Below are 19,209 nucleotides of genomic sequence, written 5' to 3' on the forward strand. Positions count from 1 at the left end.
TTCTCTATAAATAATATATTTAAAACAGTATTTTTCCAGTCCATAAAGGGAAAAGAGAAACAATAACATTATTCTAAACACAGAGCAGCCTGGGCTCAGACACAAAGTCCCTTACATTTAGCGACACTCCAGATCAGCGTTGTATTGTTACAGAGGACAGTGCAGAGATTCAGTGTGGTGCATTTGCTCATATGGGGGACTGAAGCCCAGTCCCCTCCACAGGAGAGGCAGGCAGAGACACAGTAAAAACATACAGCACGGACACACAGTACAGACATCACAGACAGCAGAGACATACAGTACAGACATCACAGACATCACAGGCAAACAGTACAGACACAGTACAGACATCACAGGCACACAGTACAGACATCACAGACAGCAGAGACATACAGCGCAGACACAGTGCAGATGAACAGCAGACACACACACACACACACTATATATATATATATATATATATTACTGCGCAAAGGTTTTAGGCAGGTGTGACAAAATGCTGTAAACTAAGAATCCTTTCAAACATACAAATAATAATTGTTTATTTTTATCAATTTGCAAAATGCAAAGTGAGCGAACAAAAGAAAAATCAAAATCAAATCAATATTTGGTGTTACTACCCTTTGCCTTCAAACCAGCATGAGTTCTTTAGGTACACTTGCACAAAGTCAGGGATTTTGTAGGATTATAGTCAGGTGTATGATCAACCAATTATAACAAATAGGTGCTAATGATCATCAATTTCATATGTAGGTTGAAACACAGTGATTAACTGAAACATAAACAACTTGGTCGGCCAAGGAAACTTAATGCAGCAGATAAAAAACACATCAAGCTTATTTCCCTTCGAAATCAGAAGATGTCCAGCAGTGCCATCAGCTCAGAACTGGCAGAAACCAGTGGGACCCAGGTACACCCATCTACTGTCTGGAGAAGTCTGGCCAGAAGTGGTCTTCATGGAAGAGTTGTAGGCAAAAAGCCATACCTCCGACATGGAAACAAGGTCAAGCGACTCAACTATGCATGAAAACACAGGATCTGGGGTGCAGAAAAATGGCAGCAGGTGCTCTGGACTGATGAGTCAAAATCTGAAATATTTGGCTGTAGCAGAAGGCAGTTTGTTCCCCAAAGGGCTGGAGAGCGGTACAATAATAGTGTCTGCAGGCAACAGTGAAGCATGGTGGAGGTTCCTTGCAAGTTTGGTGCTACATTTCTGCAAATGGAGTTGGAAATTTGGTCAGGATTAATGGTGTCCTCAATGCTGAGATATAGGCAGATAATTATCCATCATGCATTACCATCACGGAAGCATATCATTGGCCCCAAATATATTCTGCAGCAGGACAACGACCCCAAACATACAGCCAATGTCATTAAGAACTATCTTCAGTGTAAAGAAGAACAAGAAGTCCTTGAAGTAAGCCCTGATCTCAAAATCATCAAGTCTGTATGGGATTACATGAAGAGACAGAAGAATCTGAGGAAACTTACATCCACAGAGGATGTCTGGTTAGTTCTCCAAGATGTTTGGAACAATCTACCAGCCGAGTTCCTTCAAAAACTGTGTGCAAGTGTACCTAGAAGAATTGATGCTGTTTTAAAGGCAAAGGGTGGTCACACCAAATATTGATTTGATTTAGATTTCTCTTCTGTTCATTCACTGCATTTTGTTAATTGATGAAAATAAACTATTAACAATTCCATTTTTGAAAGGATTCTTAGTTTAGAGCATTTTTTCACACCTGCCTAAAACCTTTGCTGAGTCGCTCATGCATGTGAGGATTCGGAGTCCTTTTAAGTATAGCCTTGAACACAAAAACAAACACAAACGCACACACTGCATTGTCATGGAAACAAACACACGCATCACTTTAGAAAACACCACTGATGGGAGAACAGGGCTGTATGCATTGTCGTCTGTCCCAACGACGCTGGCGAATGGACTGTGACAAACAAAGCAACAACATTTAAGTGAAGCATCTGAATTCACTGAAGTCAATATTTTGAAGACATTCTGTTGATATATGATTTACATTAAATAGATATATGGCTACAAAACAGAACAAACTCTTCCCATCTTCTGTACTTGGTGTTTGTTGTGGGAGGGCATGGCCAAGCTTGACAGTAGAGGAGTGATATAGAACGTGTTTCAAGATTATGTCATCTTGTAACAAAGAAAATGAAATTCCAACGAGGCATTTCTGGCAGCTGAGAAAAGTGGTTTGGGAGAGAGTTACCCATTCTGGAGTGTACAGTTATTATGATTTAACATTTTAAGCCTTGTGTGTTCGTTTCCTAGCTTTCTAATTAGTTATCTAGCTAGCTGACTATTTTATCAGCAGTGACTCAGCACCAATACACATCTGGTCAGGTACGCTTTGACTCCATTATTTATGACATCACTGATGGGTGTCCCAAACTAGACACCTGGTGGAACCTACTGGTGAACTCTACTGGTGGCCTCTACTGGTGGTGGAACCTACTGGTGAACTCTACTTGTGGTGGAACCTACTGGTGAACTCTACTGGTGGTGGAAACTACTGGTGGCTTCTACTGGTAGTGGAACCTACTGGTGAACTCTATTGGTGGTAGAACCTACTGGTGGAACCTATTGGTGAACTCTGCTGGTGATGGAACCTACTGGTGAACTCTACTGGTGGTGGAACCTACTGGTGGACTCTACTGGTGGAACTGAGTTTATGTGCTTTCAGTCCTGGTATGAGGTGAGCTAGGGACAGAGAAAAGTATGTCTCCCACAAACACAAACACAACAGCTTCACCTGCTGTGTTTCGAGCAGAGGTTACACACACACACACCCATACACACACAGAATCAAGTGACAGTAAAGTATTTGCCCAGCAGCTAGTTTAGCACAAAGCCCAGTCATCATACTTATAGAGAAAAGCTTATGGAGGAGTTCATAAACACTGATACTTCAGTGAGTTCATAAACACTGTGATACTTCAGTGAGTTTGTAAACACTGTGATACTTCAACCTGGTTACCACCATGCAGTCTAATGCTAATCTACTTTACGAGGTGTACTGATCCTACTCAAACCCATTTATATAATACTAACTGATTAGCTTAATTCATTGATATAACGATGATTGGTTTCTGTTTTATTTTTAGTGTAAGATTCATTTGTTTTCATTTTTGCAGTTATATTTGTTTTATTTCTAAGGTTTTATTATTGTACTTATTTTTATTCTCCCACTTTTTATCACAAGTTTTTAAATGTGTATTATTTACTACATGAGGTCTTGGCTATATTGTAATTGAGATTCTACTGCAATAAACTTCTGAGTTTAAATTAAGGATGAATTAATTCATTGAGATTTCAGACAATTTTATGATTTCAATCTGAAATGACAGAGTTGCTGGTAAACTTACAGTGAAAGGCCTTTTTAGTCTGACACACTCCAGCAAAAACACAGCGACACCAGATTACTTCCTGTCTGAAGACTGAGCCCTTTCTCTTCTGTCCAGGAGTGTTTAAGGTGCAGGCCCAACTTGGCTGACAGGAGTTTTGGGTAAAAATAGTTCACTCTCTGTGTTAGTCATGCATGTGTCTGATTCTTCTGTTGGATTTTGGAGAGTCTACTGCAGTTTGACATTGTATGTCTGCTAATGGGACACAGAGAGCAACTCAAATTATTCCAAGTCAGGATGTGAATCGAAAGGGACTGTTGTGTGGAAAATCTGGTAGTGCGGCAGAAGCAATGAGTGAATCCTAAACCCTGCAAATGCCCTCACAAGTCCATCCTAATACCTGTGATCACACCACAGAGCCTCAGTCTGCCTCACACGGCCGTGGGACAGTACTCCTGAGTCATCACCACCTCACACGGCCGTGGGACAGTACTCCTGAGTCATCACCACCTCACACGGCCGTGGGACAGTACTCCTGAGTCATCACCACCTCACACGGCCGTGGGACAGTACTCCTGAGTCATCACCACCTCACACGGCCGTGGGACAGTACTCCTGAGTCACATTCCAGACTGGCATAGGGACATTTTAACAGGACGTGACTGGACTTTGACTCAACCCTTTTAAGGAAACAATGTCCAGGAAACAACAGAGCTGGTATAACTTTGTATCTTAATTAATTAGTTAATTAATAAACACAGTTAGCTGTGTTACAATCAAGGGACTGCAGAAAGCTGAGAAACACAGACCTGTGCATTCTTAAAGGGAACAGTCCTATGGATCATAAAATGGATGACAGGTCTTGTGTGAATTTTAGTTATTTTTGAATTTTAGTTATTTTTGTTATTTCACACTTCTTTCCACAAAAATAATCCATATACCAATGGAGATCTACCACTCTACAGAGTTTAGCTCCAACCCCACTCCTGGAGATCTACGACACACAAACAGTATGCATTGAACATGGCAACACACAAGATGATAAACTGTCTATTAAACACAAGGATACACACAAACCCACACATCACAAACTTCAATATAAACACTAAGCATTGCTTAGAAATACGTCACAGTAATCAGATTTATACAAAGTCAAACTCCTGGAGATCTCCACCCTACAGAGTTTAGCTCCAACCCCACCCCTGGAGATCTACCAACCTAAAGAGTTTAGCTCCACCCCCACTCCTGGAGATCACCCACAATACATAGTTTAGCTCCACCCCCACTCCTGTAGACCTACCCCCCTACAGAGTTTAGATCCACCCCCACTCCTGGAGCTCTACCATCCTACAGAGTTTAGATCCACCCACACTCCTGGAGCTCTACCATCCTACAGAGTTTAGATCCACCCACACCCCTGGAGACCTACCACCCAACAGAGTTTAGCTCCAATCCCACTCCATCCCTCATCTGTATGTCTATATTTACAATTACAGTATTTAGCAGACAATCTTATAGTAGCAATTAGCTGCCTCTTAAGTCTGCATATTTATGAGTGTAATATCTAACTGTGCTGCTGTCCTGTCACTTTCAATCGTGCAAGTCTCATCATGGTTGCCACACGGAGGACGATGCACAGCAGATCAGCCACTTGGTGAAGTACCCCACAGCCAAAGGTTCAAATCATAAAGATGGTACAGTCATCAAGATGGTACAGTCCAACTGTAGCTATGGGAACCCAGGCAGACCCTGCAGAAATAGGTGGTACAGTCCAACTGTAGTTATGGGAGCCCAGGCAGATCCTCCAGAAATAGGTGGTACAGTCCAACTGTAGTTATGGGAGCCCAGGCAGATCCTCCAGAAATAAGGGCTACCAGCACACTGGGACTTCCTACAGGCAGGGAATGACAGAGAAGCTCAGAAGCAGTGCCCCATGTCTCCATGGCCCAGTAGTGACCATCACAGTCCAGTGGAGGACTGGTTTCACTTTCAAACTTTCTTCCTCAATCTGTTTTAGGGAGGGCCTTCACTGCCCTCATTGGACTTATTTTGCTCATTAGGGGTCCCCACACCAGTCTCAGTTAAGATGCTCTGTGATGCCTGCATAACCCCTGACCTTCCACGCTTTTACATGGTCTCTCACACTGTAGAATTTAATTCATGCAATATTAAAGATATAGAAACATTAGCATCTATACATTTACAGAACCTCCCCACTAGGGAACCCTAAATTACAATCAACTAATTAAAAAAATTATATTTTGCTGTTGGTTTTTTAAAATGCTGTCTTACAGTTTTCTAATCTCCACTCCTGTTATGAAACATTGGAGTGTATACTGGAAATATAAACTTCAACAAAAACAATATAGTTATTACATGTCTTATTTTATTTTTATGGCTTAGAAATAAAAGTACAAAATGTATCTTGTTTTACATTTGTTAACTTAAACTTTTACCAGTAAAGCTGTTTTTAAAAACCTTTTAAAGAAAATGTTGCATACTGCCATGATTTATGAACCAAGATGAACTCTGATTTTTGGGTACATGTTTTTTTGTTTTTTTTTTAAATCACAGGTTGCAGCAAAAATAGTTTTGTTTTTTTTTTTGGGGGGGGGGGGGGTGAAAGCCTAAGATAGCACAAACGATCAGATATGTGTGTGTATATATACATAACACACACACACGCACACGCACATACATTTCTTGTGGGGATATACAAAACTACACAAAAACAGTAAAATTGCCTACATACATGCTTTTCAGCTTTTGTTTTAAGGAAGGCTGGAATTCAATATAATGTTCCAGCTCCCTTTTCTGAGGTATTAAAAGTATAAGGTTTATCAAATATGTGTACTACGCCTCTAACTAACGTCATTACGTCATTTCCTTATACCGGCGACCAATAGTTCAGAGGACTGTTTGAAACTGACGCAAACCAATGAAAAGGTTCAGAAAACAGTGTTTCATTTTATTGGCATAAAATTGTCCAATCAAACCTCGTATTCATCGTTTTGAAAAAGCAATAACAGCAAATGAACAGTTAGTAAGGATATCAAGTTACGTTGTGCTCTGCTCCGCCTCCAGTCTTCTTTGTGGTCAACCTACTGTTGTTTGCGACCGGTTTTTAGAGGAATATTTATAAATTACAGAAAGGTAACTGTATTTCTGCGTGTACAACATCTTAGTTACGTAGCTGGCGCCTTAATGACTGAATATGGCTCGTTAACAACAATCGTATTTTACTGGCGTTGCCAACTTAAAGGTTGCCTGTGGATGGTAACTTGGCTAGGCTAACGTTGCCAGGCTAACGTAACATGCTAATGCTACCTCGGCTAACAATGTTCATATTGCCATAATAGATAAACGATGGTGTAGTTTACAGTTCGGTATCTTGCCACATTAGACATGTTAATAATGCTTTTGATGCGTTTGTAACTCGATACGCTAGCTAACCTGATGGTTGTGTAACATTAGGACTGCTGTTAGCTAACCTGGGTAGTGTGTCTGTGTAGCCGTCTGGTTATGCTGCCAGCTCCATCTTACCTACACAAGATTATTCTGCATTGGAAAATAGCGCTTGCATAGTTAGCTAGCCTGAAAAATGAATGTTGTTAATACTTTAACTTGGTTCTGATTCCATCACACACCCGCTAGCTGGATGATGAGTTATTCCGCTGTAATGTCCAGCGCTTCTCCGGAGTTCTTCGGTCTCGTGCAGATATTGAACATCTCCACTGCGATGTTTGAACAAACAGGGCTTGTCTGTCGGATTTATTCTTTGCTGGTGCTTTTAGTATTTTTCAGAGACGTTTGCTGATGGCTGGAGTCTACAAGACGTGATTTTTTTTGTTTTTGTGTGATTACCGTAGGCTAATAGAAATGGTTCTCCGTTTTCAGATGCAGGGAAACCGAGGACCCCGTCCCGAACACCATAACCACGGTCCCTCGAGACAGCAGCCCAACCCCCAGCACGAGCAGCAGAGGAAACCTACCGGAGGATCGGACAGCAACGGGCAGCACACGGAGCCCTCGGAGCAGGCCAGCCCCAGTAAGCCTCCCCTCTTCTCAGACAGGCCCTGAATGCAAGCACACGCTTTGCCAGGCTTGTCATTGATTCAGTCAAGTGTAAAGTCTTAAATAATCTGTTCTTATTTAGTTTGCACTCTCTTGCCACTAGTGCCACAGTGGCTGAAATAGTACCACCCTGCGAAGTTTAGGTCCAGCCATAATCTCACAAGCCCTTTCTGAGTTACAAAACTGTGAAAAGGTTTGCAAGTCCCAGAACTGTAATGACAGTTCTGGAATTAAACACTACTAGGAGGGGCCCACTTATAGGTGTGTAGTTGGTAGGAGGGGCTCTTGGGAATCATATACATAAGAATCTATGGACTCATGGTCATGTGTTTGCACAAACCCGTGTGCTATGTAGGAGTCCATGTTCTGGAGTGAAAGCTGAGGTGTTTTCTCGCTGCTGTGCACTTTGCTGTTCTTCTCTACCAGTCATTATTGGTAGGGAAGGGTTTACGGTTATGTGCTAGGGGTTAGGATCATATGTTGGGGAATTCTGTTTGTGTCCCCAATGGTGTTCTTTTTACTGTTACTACTGGCAGCAAAATCAAACTGCATGATTTCAGATGAATGATTGTGTATCCTAGGCAACAGAACCTGGAGATCGCTATTGTTGCATAAATGCAACTTCCTGTCCAGTGAAGGGGAATAAAAGTGATGTGCTATAGATGGTTTACAACAAGGAAATTATAAAAGAAACTATACAGAAAATCTGTCAACAGTCCAGTCCAGACTTGATTAATGGTTTTAATCTTTCTATTTTTTCCTGGTTCTCTCCTCATTTGTACCGCCATCTGTTTCCCTCTCTACTCATTTTTTCATTCTCTCTCTCTCTCTTTCTCTCTCTCTCTCTCTCTCTCTCTCTCTCTCTCTCTCTCTCTCTCTCTCTCTCTCTCTCTCTCTCTCTCTCTGTCTCAGACGTTGCCCTGACTATAGACCTACAGAGCTTTAGGAAGCCGGGAGAGAAGACCTACACACAGCGTAGTCGGCTGTTTGTGGGGAACCTGCCTGCTGGCACTACCGAAGAAGAAGTGGAGAAGTTGTTCTCCAAATATGGCAAACCCTCCGAGATCTTCATCAACAAGGACCGCGGTTTTGGCTTCATCCGCCTGGTGAGAGCAGTGGCTCAGTTAGAGCGTTGATTGTGGGGAGCCCTGATGCTCCTGAGTGTGAGATGGTAGAGGGTGGAGATCATCTCTGCAGAGAACATAGCGCCACGTTGTGGCTTTGGCTGATGTTTGTATGAATTCTGCTCCAGCAAGATCCAGTAAGAACCCATACAGGTGTTTGGTGGCTGTGTCTCATGACGTTCCCTCCTTCTAGGAGACGAAGACGCTGGCGGACATCGCCAAAGCAGAGCTGGACGACACACAGTTCCGTGGGCGTCAGATCCGCGTGCGCTTCGCCACGCATGGTGCTGCGCTCACGGTCAAAAACCTGCCGCAGTTCGTGTCCAATGAGCTTCTGGAGGAGGCGTTCGCCCTGTTTGGCCCCATCGAGCGTGCCATTGTCATCGTGGACGACCGCGGCCGCCCCACGGGGAAGGGCATCGTCGAGTTTGCCAACAAACCCTCAGCCCGGAAGGCCCTGGACCGCTGTGCTGACGGAGCCTTCCTGATCACTTCGTGAGTCTCACATGCGCACACCACACGTGCCGTAGGGAACCTGGACGTGACGTGGTTAAAGACCCGTGTTGTCCAAAGTGATCTAGGTTTGTTAAATTTATCCAAAATGCACAGAAGTCACAGAACTGCTGATAGTGAGGATACTCTGAGCTCAGAGTCCAACATGTGGTTTGTGGTAAAGGATCTTAATCATGTTACATCGAGTGTTCACCAGTGAGGTTTAACATGTATTACAATAAGTTCCATTTCTCAATTACACTATGAACTTGTATTGTCCTCTTACGCTGAGTAAAATCTTTGTCAAGCAAGTGATAAAATTATGTAAGTTTGGAAATAGTTTGGGTAAATGGCTTGTCAGTTTTGTGTTTTCAAAGTATTGCAATATTTATCATAACAACTTGAAATATCAGTCTGTTATTAAGCTCTAATTAGCTAAGTGTAATTCAGCTTTTATTTTTTGCCATACTTTTTGCAGTGTCGAGTGCTAGTATTTGTAGGGCCGGTGTTTCCGGCGTCGAGTGGCAGTATTTGTGGAGGCGGTATTTGCGGCGTCGAGTGGTAGTATTTGTGGGGGCGGTATTTGCGGCGTCGAGTGGTAGTATTTGTGGGGGCAGTATTTGCGGTGCGGAGTGGTGGTATCTGTGGGGAGTGTATTGGTCTCTGTGATGTTGACATATGAGAGGTATCAGATTGCAGCGTTCTGTATCGTGTGCTGTGATGATGTTCACTGTGATGTAAGACAGTCATTATGGGGGCAGTGGAGTCTCAGTCGTGAAGGTACTGGAGTAGTAATCAGAAGGTTGCCAGTTCAAGTCCCACTGCTGTGAAGTTCCCTCTGTTGGGTTCCTGAACAAGACCCTTAATCCCCAGTTACTCAAGTCGCTTTGGATCAGTGTCTGATAAATGACAGGCATGTAAATTACCCATGGCATATGGTGGGTGAGGTCCATTTGTGTTTTGGGGGGTTAGTTGTTACTGGTATTATGTGTAGGGTTAGTCATGACAGCATCCTGTGTGTGTTCATGTGCGTGTGCAGGTTTCCACGGCCAGTGACAGTGGAGCCTATGGAGCAGTTGGATGAAGATGAGGGCCTTCCAGAGAGACTGATCAGCAAGAACCCGCAGTACCACAAGTAAGAGGAACATACACACTTACCCACAGGACCACGAGTGTCTTAGTGTGTGCAATCACACTAAAGTACTGTGAGTGCCTTATATCTCACAGATCCAGAGACAAAATCATACATGTACACAAACATGCGCGAAGAGCTACTCCTGAACCGCGTGTGTATACATTTGGCATCAGAAGTCAAGTGTGTGTGTGTGTGTATTTACACCCACACCACCTATAGTCTTGCTAAGAGGGAAAGGGTAACCTGTGCTGTGGAGTGAGGATGGTGCTCTCTATCTCCCCCTGGTGGCAGGGAGCGGGAGCAGCCTCCGCGCTTCGCCCAGCCGGGCTCGTTCGAGTACGAGTACGCCATGCGGTGGAAGGCCCTGATGGAGATGGAGAAGCAGCAGTTTGAGCAGGTGGACCGGAACATCAAAGAGGCTCAGGAGAAGCTGGAGCAGGAGATGGAGGCAGCGCGGCACGAACACCAGGTCATGCTGATGAGGCAGGGTGAGTCCCGGACACGCCCCCTCCTTAACTCCACCCTCCTCCTGTACTGACTCTGCTCCTCCTCTCAGACCTGCTGCGACGGCAGGAGGAGCTCCGGCGCATGGAGGAGGCTCACAACCAGGAAGTGCAGAAGAGGAAACAGCTGGAGCTCCGCCAGGAGGAGGAGCGTCGTCGTCGGGAGGAAGAGCTACGCGCTCACACCGAGGACCTGATGAGGAGACAGCAGGGGGCAGCAGGGGGCTTCGGAGAGAAGGTGTGTTTTTATACACACACGCACGCGCGCGCGCGCGCACAGACAGACCCCAGCGGAGGGGTTGGGGTTGGGACAGACCCCAGACACCCCCGGTGACTAGAGGCCGTGTTCAGTCACTAATTAGTTCATCACTAATGTGTGTGTGTGTGTGTGTGTTGTTTTTCTGTTTCTGTCACAGAGGGAACAGGAAATGAGGATGCACATGGGTGGTGAGCTGCTAAAAACCTCTGTGTGTCTGTCTCTCTCTCCTCCAATCTTTCTCCTCTGTCTAACCCGTCTGAAGGTTAAATATGGTTTTGTAGTATTTTCCTTTTTCAGGTCGTGTGTTTGCGTTTAATTTGTGTTTTTCGCTGGAATCAAAGGTCAGGGCTTGCCAATGAACAGGAACCCAATGGGAGGAAACGCTGCAGCACCAGGAGCCCCCAACATAACTGCCAATGAGGTATACACACACACACACACACACACACACACCCTCTCACCCTCTCCAGGAGCTCCCAACATAACTGCCAGTGAGGTACACACACATTACACTATACACCCCCCCCCCACACACACACACACCCTCTCTAGGAGTTCCCAACATAACTGGTAGTGGTAAACACTGAGGTGCTCCTGTTTGTAGCTCACCTGGTAGAGCAGGTGGCGCATGGTACAGTAAAGAACAGGGTCGTGGGGTCAGGTCCCTGGGGTGCAAACACAATATCATACTGATAATGGCGTCTGCCGCTCACAGGAGCGATAGTGCTTACATGTGCTTATGTCTCCCAACTCTCAAATATATTCTCTCGCTCTCAGGGAGCTGGAGGGAATCCTGGTGGGCTTCCTCTGCCCTTCCCCCGCCCTGGACCACCTATCGACTTTGGCCCAAACAAACGTCGCCGATTCTGAGTGTCTAGGCCAGACCTGCCTCTTTGCCTCCCTCTCTCTCTCTCGCGCTCTCTCTCTCTCTCTCTCTCTCTCTCTCTCTCTCTCTCTCTCTCTCTCTCTCTCTCTCTTTCTCCCCTTCTGTCTTTCCCACCCTTTTATCTTCTCCATTTGTCTTTTTTCCCCTCATTAATTTTTTTACACACACTGTACAATATTTTTAAGTCCAAAATATAGGTTAGTTGTTCTTGCACACATTTTTATGAGGTGTGGCAAATGTGTGATTTGTTTTAAGCTTAGAAATGTATTCATTTTGATTTACCATCTTGTACCATGAGGGTGAATGTTTTGTATAGACGTTTTTTTTTTTTTGTTTGTTTTTGTTTTGTTTTATCGTGATATTTTTATTTTGTATTTCACCCAGTGTACTTTTTATATAGGGTTAGTAAATTCGTTTATGTCCGTCACATTTTCTGAAATGCCTGTATTTCTAAAACGGCTTACAATAAATTCAGAATTCCATGTTATGTTCTTGCTCCTTTTTCTGTTGCCGATTTTATCATTTTAATGCAGAAGAAACGTGAGGAGAAATGTTCTTAGTTTGATTTTAAATGTTCATTCATTCATAGAATAGTTGGATATAGATGTCTGCTAGGGGTAGGACAGAGTAGGTTATGGGTAGGGGTTAGAGTTAGGGTAGAGTAGGATAGTGTTAGGGTAGAATTAGGGTTGGGTTAGGATGGAGTAGGGTTTAGAGTTAGGGTAGGATAGTGTTGGGGGTTAGGGTAGGGGTTAGGATAGAGTAGGGGTTATGGTAGGATAGTGTTAGGATAGGTTATGGGTAGGGGTTAGAGTTAGGATGGAGTAGGGTTAGGGTAGGTTATGGGTAGGGGTTAGGATGGAGTAGGGTTAGGGTAGGTTATGGGTAGGGGTTAGCGTTAGGATGGAGTAGGGTTAGGGTAGGTTATGGGTAGGCGTTAGCGTTAGGATGGAGTAGGGTTAGGGTAGGTTATGGGTAGGGGTTAGCGTTAGGATGGAGTAGGGTTAGGGTAGGTTATGGGTAGGGGTTAGTGTTAGGATGGAGTAGGGTTAGGGTAGGTTATGGGTAGGGGTTAGCGTTAGGATGGAGTAGGGTTAGGGTAGGTTATGGGTAGGGGTTAGCGTTAGGATGGAGTAGGGTTAGGGTAGGTTATGGGTAGGCGTTAGCGTTAGGATGGAGTAGGGTTAGGGTAGGTTATGGGTAGGGGTTAGCGTTAGGATGGAGTAGGGTTAGGGTAGGTTATGGGTAGGGGTTAGCGTTAGGATGGAGTAGGGTTAGGGTAGGTTATGGGTAGGGGTTAGCGTTAGGATGGAGTAGGGTTAGGGTAGGTTATGGGTAGGGGTTAGCGTTAGGATGGAGTAGGGTTAGGGTAGGTTATGGGTAGGGGTTAGCGTTAGGATGGAGTAGGGTTAGGGTAGGTTATGGGTAGGGGTTAGCGTTAGGATGGAGTAGGGTTAGGGTAGGTTATGGGTAGGGGTTAGCGTTAGGATGGAGTAGGGTTAGGGTAGGTTATGGGTAGGGGTTAGCGTTAGGATGGAGTAGGGTTAGGGTAGGTTATGGGTAGGGGTTAGGATGGAGTAGGGTTAGGGTAGGTTATGGGTAGGGGTTAGGATGGAGTAGGGTTAGGATAGGTTATGGGTAGGGGTTAGCGTTAGGATGGAGTAGGGTTAGGGTAGGTTATGGGTAGGGGTTAGCGTTAGGATGGAGTAGGGTTAGGGTAGGTTATGGGTAGGGGTTAGCGTTAGGATGGAGTAGGGTTAGGGTAGGTTATGGGTAGGGGTTAGCGTTAGGATGGAGTAGGGTTTAGGGTAGGTTATGGGTAGGGGTTAGCGTTAGGATGGAGTAGGGTTAGGGTAGGTTATGGGTAGGGGTTAGCGTTAGGATGGAGTAGGGTTAGGGTAGGTTATGGGTAGGGGTTAGCGTTAGGATGGAGTAGGGTTAGGGTAGGTTATGGGTAGGGGTTAGCGTTAGGATGGAGTAGGGTTAGGGTAGGTTATGGGTAGGGGTTAGCGTTAGGATGGAGTAGGGTTAGGGTAGGTTATGGGTAGGGGTTAGCGTTAGGATGGAGTAGGGTTAGGGTAGGTTATGGGTAGGGGTTAGCGTTAGGATGGAGTAGGGTTTAGGGTAGGTTATGGGTAGGGGTTAGCGTTAGGATGGAGTAGGGTTTAGGGTAGGTTATGGGTAGGGGTTAGGATGGAGTAGGGTTTAGGGTAGGTTATGGGTAGGGGTTAGGGTTAGGATGGAGTAGGGTTTAGGGTTGGGGTAGGATAGCTTGGCCAGAAATGCACTCAGAATTTTCAGTGCTCTTGTTCAGGATTTCAGTGTTGGACTTTTAGGTATGATGAACTACTCGGTATCATTGTGGGTGATGAAGGGGGAAAACTTGATGTAATAACCTGCAAACATCAAAAGTGTAGATTTGTGTAGAAAACGATAAAAGTGCAGAATTACATACATGCACATGTGTAACAACAAATCAAGCGTTTGATAAAATGTCATGCATGTATAATAACCAAACCAAATGTATTAGAGCAGCGACAAACTAAGGTCAAGTCTATACTGTAATGATTCTACAGGTTTATACTCGTATCCTCAGGTCTATACTGTACATGTTTCCACAGGTCAATACATATATCCTCAGGTTTATAATGTACACATATCCACAGGTCTATACACGTTTACAGAGGTCTATACTGTACGTTTCCACAGAACTATACATATATCCTCAGATTTATAATGTATACATATCCACAGGTCTATACACATATCCTTAGGCTTGTAATGTACACATATCCACAGGTCTATACTGTATATGTTTCCAGATGCTGAGAGTCTACCTGGGACGCTCTGGTAGGGTAGCTCTGGTAGGATGTCTCCAGACGCTGGGTGTCTTTCCCTGTGACGCTCTGGCAGGTCTGTACTGCACATTGTTTGTTTGTTTGTTTATTTGTTTGTTATTGTCCTAATGTAGTATATAACAGCATGTCTGTTATTGTCCTAGTGTGGTATATAACGGCATGTCTGTTATTGTCCTAGTGTGGTATATAACGGCATGTCTGTTATTGTCCTAGTGTGGTATATAACGGCATGTCTGTTATTGTCCTAGTGTGGTATATAATGGCATGTCTGTTATTGTCCTAGTGTGGTATATAACGGCATGTCTGTTATTGTCCTAGTGTGGTATATAACGGCATGTCTGTTATTGTCCTAGTGTGGTATATAACGGCATGTCTGTTATTGTCCTAGTGTGGTATATAACAGCATGTCTGTTATTGTCCTAGTGTGGTATATAACAGCATGTCTGTTATTGTCCTAGTGTAGTATATAACATGTCTACTTTGAATTACTTGCATTGCTGCATGGATAATGTTGCCTTTTTCCCCACTCACGTAGTCTGTAGTATTTTAATGTCACATTTTAAAAGCCTGTATCAAAATGTGTCTTTGATATGCACTGCTTATAAAAGGATTCAGACCATGACACACATTTGTTATATATTGTTGCTTTTGAGCACTTTATAAAATATTTACTTTGTAATAACACTTTGAGAGATATATTTAATACTTTAAGGAATGGCAGAAGTATATCTAGCTTGGCCCAGCTCCTGGGACACTCTACATACATCAAAGGCTACATCAGTTTATCATAAATGCCCCAAAGTACGTTGACTCTGGGCAGAAGCGCACAGCACCAGTGTTGAGCACGTATAGCGAGAGCCAGTCGCCCCGCTCTAGGTGAAACAGCGCCCCCTGCTGGCTGGAATAAAGTTCCACACCGGACTCTGAGCTGAGACATGGAGAAGATGCAGCCTTGGACAGCAGCGCTGACTGTGGAGACATCGCTCTCCTCTTGAATAAGTATTGCATAAACTGCAGATGAAGCCCAGGTGTGCTTTCAAAATGAACATGAGAATAAACAAAATAAATTCCATTCTGTGGCACCTCGAGTTCCCCGTCTGTGCCGAGCCTCATCAGACCCTCCTGACTGCTCTGTCCACTTCTGCTGTCCCACTGTAGCCAATCTAACGGGCAACACACACACACACACACACACGTACGTACGTACGTACGGGTGTGTGTATTTACACAAGCAGCCAACAGCATATCTAATCAATAAAAAACATTGAATAAGCTATTGCTTGTTGGCTGGAAACCCTTGTCTTCTACTAAGACCACCTCACTGACCTACCTGTCTTCTGCAGGTAGTGATACTGTTTCAGCCCCTGCTTTGCTCCCAGATGTATAGCTGGTTTGAAAGATTGTGTAATATTGTGTTCTGTGAAAGAGCACATAAAAGATGTTCACGCTCACATAAAAATAAGAAAATAATGTCATTTGTAAAGTAATGGTAGACTTTTACCTCCTAAAGTGCGCCATAAGGAATTACGGATGTCTAGCAGGAGTCTCTGTATGAAATAAGAACAAAGAAAGTCATTTTCGCCGTCCAGGTTTGACTCGGCGTGATGGTGGTGGTGGCTGTCGCCAGTACCTTGTGGACGCCGTTCTGTATTGCGTTGTTCATCAAGTTGCAGCTCGCTGTTCCCTCCGAGTCTGCAGCCCCTTGAATTTCTGGATCGGCGAGTTGGTAAAGACAGTCGACAGGATAGCCGCCATGGGTTAACGATTCACGGGTCTCAAAGTGAAGGAAAAATAAGTTATTAAATGCCCAAATATTCAAAGACTTATGTACCCATAACAGTTGGGCCCAGCCCAAGTTTTACTGAGAACCCAAATGAATGTTTTTGTAACGACACAGAATTTTGATATCAACACTATATGCGCTATAGCCTACGCTAAATACCCATGTAGTATAACCCCTATAACACATCAGCAATCGTGTTTCATTTGACTACATAGGAACTGTCCGCTCTAAGTTAAGATTTAACTACATGGAGATAATAAACGGAATTAACGCTGCTGTATTCATGCAAAGACTCTGTCCTATATGTAATCACAAGTCAAACAGGAGGAAAGAATACAAATTATTATTATTTAGCCTACCGCATGTATATCACTGGCAAAGCCATACAGAAGACAGCTTGTGACGAACGTTTCAGCGCCCAAACAAAAACATAAAACCAGAAAGTAAATATTCCATCTTTTACACTCTTTCTTTCCTGTCGTGTCCGCATCCAGCTGATTATAATTTGTGCCGCTCTGACTATCTGACATTGATATCATATTTCACTTCTGCTGTGAGAAATATTTGCATGGTTGGTAAAAACAAAAAAGTTGAGGTCACTTTCCTTTTACATTAAGAGACAGATGGCGACGAGTCAAAGGTTGACATTCCTTTACCCTTCCGTGTTGACGTTAGTGTGCCTGGTGGGAAAGTCCCTGCATGGCTGCGCCGCCTCCGTGGGAGAGACGCTCTGATTGCGCCATCACACTTAACGTTTGTCATTCACCAAATAGCATCAAATAAACGCAGTCAGTGTGTCAGGTTTTATTATATTATTTTCTTGTATTATTTTCTTATTTTTTTATTTTATTGCATTCTTAAAACATTTCTCTTTTTACTATTATTTATTTGTTTTTCTCTTAAAATCATTGTTATTGTGGTGACCATTGCCAGCCAGAGGAGGATGGCCCCTCTTTGAGTCTTGGTTCCTCTCAAGGTTTCTTCCTCATGCTCTAGGGAGTTTTCTCTCACCACTGTCGACCTTGGCTTGCTCACTGGGGGCTTGGACTTGGACATTTGTAAAGCTGCTTTGTGACAACATTTATTGTAAAAAGTGCTATATAAATAAATTTAGAATTTTTTGTTTGTTTGTTTTACCATTTATTGTGTACATAGGCCTATATGTTACACAGTCTGTTTTAACCACTCAGCAGTGTGTGTGTGTGTGTGTGTGTGTGTGTGTGTGTGTGTGTGTGTGTGTGTGTGTGTGTGTGTGTGTGTGTGTGAGACAAATCAAACCCTGAACACTGAATATATCAGTGTCTGCACACTGAACTCCAGCCTGTCACAACTACACTTCGTATGACACTTGTGAAGGTCATACTCTCTGATCCTTTGTACTAATCTTAGAGTTAGTCTCAGGATCTAGTCTATATGATTCACACATCATCATGATCATACGAATGACGCAGTCAGAGCTGCAAAACAGATCAACTATACCAACTATATCAAGCGTGTTAAACCCATTTTGAATATGCAAGTCATGTCAAATATATTTATATAGTGCTTTTTACAATACGAGTTGCACAGTGCATCTTAACTGTTAAATGTTTTACTGATGTAGGCTTAGACCCCTTAATGAATAAATCTCTAAATCTGAGTTGAAATGGTTTAGCGTGCAGAGGTGGGTAGTCACATTTACTTAAGGAACTGTTTGATCACACCGCACTTTTAAGAGTTGTTTTAAAAGAGTATTTTATACTCTTACTCGAGTACATTTGCGAGGTCAAATATGTACTTTTACTCCGTTATATTCGTCAACATTCCTCCCATTACATTTTAAAATTATTTATACGTTTTGTACGTCACCACCTGTCAAGTGTGGGAGCGACAGTGAAATAACACAACTGGTGTTATTTATGGAAATTAGTTCACAATATATTCTTTACATTAAGGCTCTGTGTGTGAAATTGGTGCTCTCTCCTAATGTGCATTGTTAATATAACTGTAAATATGTCATTTTACAAAATGGATCTGTACATTGTGTACATTGTGTACATATATATACATAACCATATACATTGTACATTGTGTATATAAACATAATATACATATATTGTACATACATTGTTAACATATTTTTGTACATATATAGAATATATATATTTCTCTATGCACCCCTGTTTTCTTTTCCTCAGTTTGGACAGTGCACTCTCCACCATTTCACTGCGAGTTATACTGTGTATGACTATGTATGTGACAAATAAACCAAACTTGAACTTGAAACTTGATATAAAAGAAAAGTGTGGTCCGATATTAGTGATATTCTGAGAAAAACATGGTTAGCTATAAACTATTACCAACAGAAAAACAAATGCAGAAGCTGAACTGAACTTGCATGTCGCATGCTGAGATGATAAAGATGAAACATGTTTCAGTGTTTCAGTGCTTCAGGCGCAGCTGTAAGACATACCGCTCTACGCAGCGCCATCATCGACCTGTGGGTTTACAGGCACCAATGGATAAGCCAGCTTTATTGTGTAATGTACAAACAACCAATCGATGAACTGTGCGTGAGTATGAGAGTCAATGAGCGCCGGCAGAGGGCGGGACGATGGGTCGAAACCGGAAACTCGTAAAGAAAACTGACTGAACCAACGGTTCGGGCCTCCCGTAAATCAAATAGAGCTGCACGGTGCGCTTGGACCCTGTAGCGGAGACGAGTGTGTAAGCTGAGTTAGTCC

At 43.4% G+C, this 19,209-nt stretch overlaps 3 protein-coding genes across 7 annotated transcripts in view; 2 read left to right on the top strand and 1 right to left on the bottom strand.

The window, feature by feature from the left end:
* The first annotated feature begins 6,426 nt into the window (after positions 1-6,426).
* On the top strand, positions 6,427-12,332 carry nono (non-POU domain containing, octamer-binding). Its single transcript, XM_026995799.3, has 10 exons — positions 6,427-6,525; positions 7,270-7,420; positions 8,359-8,552; positions 8,764-9,065; positions 10,102-10,197; positions 10,489-10,685; positions 10,754-10,938; positions 11,117-11,147; positions 11,301-11,380; positions 11,737-12,332. Exons 2-10 carry the CDS (start codon positions 7,270-7,272, stop codon positions 11,827-11,829), a joined length of 1,329 nt encoding a protein of 442 aa, XP_026851600.1. The 5' UTR covers positions 6,427-6,525; the 3' UTR covers positions 11,830-12,332.
* A 2,999-nt stretch (positions 12,333-15,331) lies between these two features.
* tnfsf10l4 (tumor necrosis factor (ligand) superfamily, member 10 like 4) lies at positions 15,332-17,166 on the bottom strand. Its single transcript, XM_026995802.3, has 5 exons — positions 16,846-17,166; positions 16,334-16,477; positions 16,205-16,250; positions 16,034-16,120; positions 15,332-15,866 (listed from the first exon to the last, which is right to left on the bottom strand). Exons 1-5 carry the CDS (start codon positions 17,023-17,025, stop codon positions 15,481-15,483), a joined length of 843 nt encoding a protein of 280 aa, XP_026851603.2. The 5' UTR covers positions 17,026-17,166; the 3' UTR covers positions 15,332-15,480.
* A 1,923-nt stretch (positions 17,167-19,089) lies between these two features.
* aifm1 (apoptosis inducing factor mitochondrion associated 1) overlaps positions 19,090-19,209 on the top strand; it is a 22,017-nt gene continuing 21,897 nt past the window's right edge. For all 5 annotated transcript variants that reach the window (XM_035527647.2, XM_081719751.1, XM_035527648.2 and 2 more), the window contains exon 1: positions 19,090-19,209. This exon is cut by the window's right edge and continues 132 nt beyond it. The gene's annotated coding sequence lies outside the window, so the exon portion shown is untranslated.

Source organism: Electrophorus electricus, chromosome 8 (genome assembly GCF_041902795.1).
Source record: "Electrophorus electricus isolate QZ-2024a chromosome 8, ASM4190279v1, whole genome shotgun sequence".
Lineage (NCBI taxonomy): Eukaryota > Metazoa > Chordata > Actinopteri > Gymnotiformes > Gymnotidae > Electrophorus > Electrophorus electricus.

What these genes read in the sequence shown, in the direction of transcription:
- nono (XM_026995799.3), top strand. Translation starts at nt 7,270, where the DNA reads ATGCAGGGAAACCGAGGACCCCGTCCCGAACACCATAACCACGGTCCC. An exon ending in AATGAGGATGCACATGGGTG is followed by an intron (nt 11,148 to 11,300) that starts GTGAGCTGCTAA and finishes CTGGAATCAAAG; the next exon opens with GTCAGGGCTTGCCAATGAAC. An exon ending in CCAACATAACTGCCAATGAG is followed by an intron (nt 11,381 to 11,736) that starts GTATACACACAC and finishes TCTCGCTCTCAG; the next exon opens with GGAGCTGGAGGGAATCCTGG.
- tnfsf10l4 (XM_026995802.3), bottom strand. Translation starts at nt 17,025, where the DNA reads ATGATATCAATGTCAGATAGTCAGAGCGGCACAAATTATAATCAGCTG. An exon ending in TACAGAACGGCGTCCACAAG is followed by an intron (nt 16,251 to 16,333) that starts GTACTGGCGACA and finishes TATTTCATACAG; the next exon opens with AGACTCCTGCTAGACATCCG. An exon ending in TCACTACCTGCAGAAGACAG is followed by an intron (nt 15,867 to 16,033) that starts GTAGGTCAGTGA and finishes GTTGCCCGTTAG; the next exon opens with ATTGGCTACAGTGGGACAGC.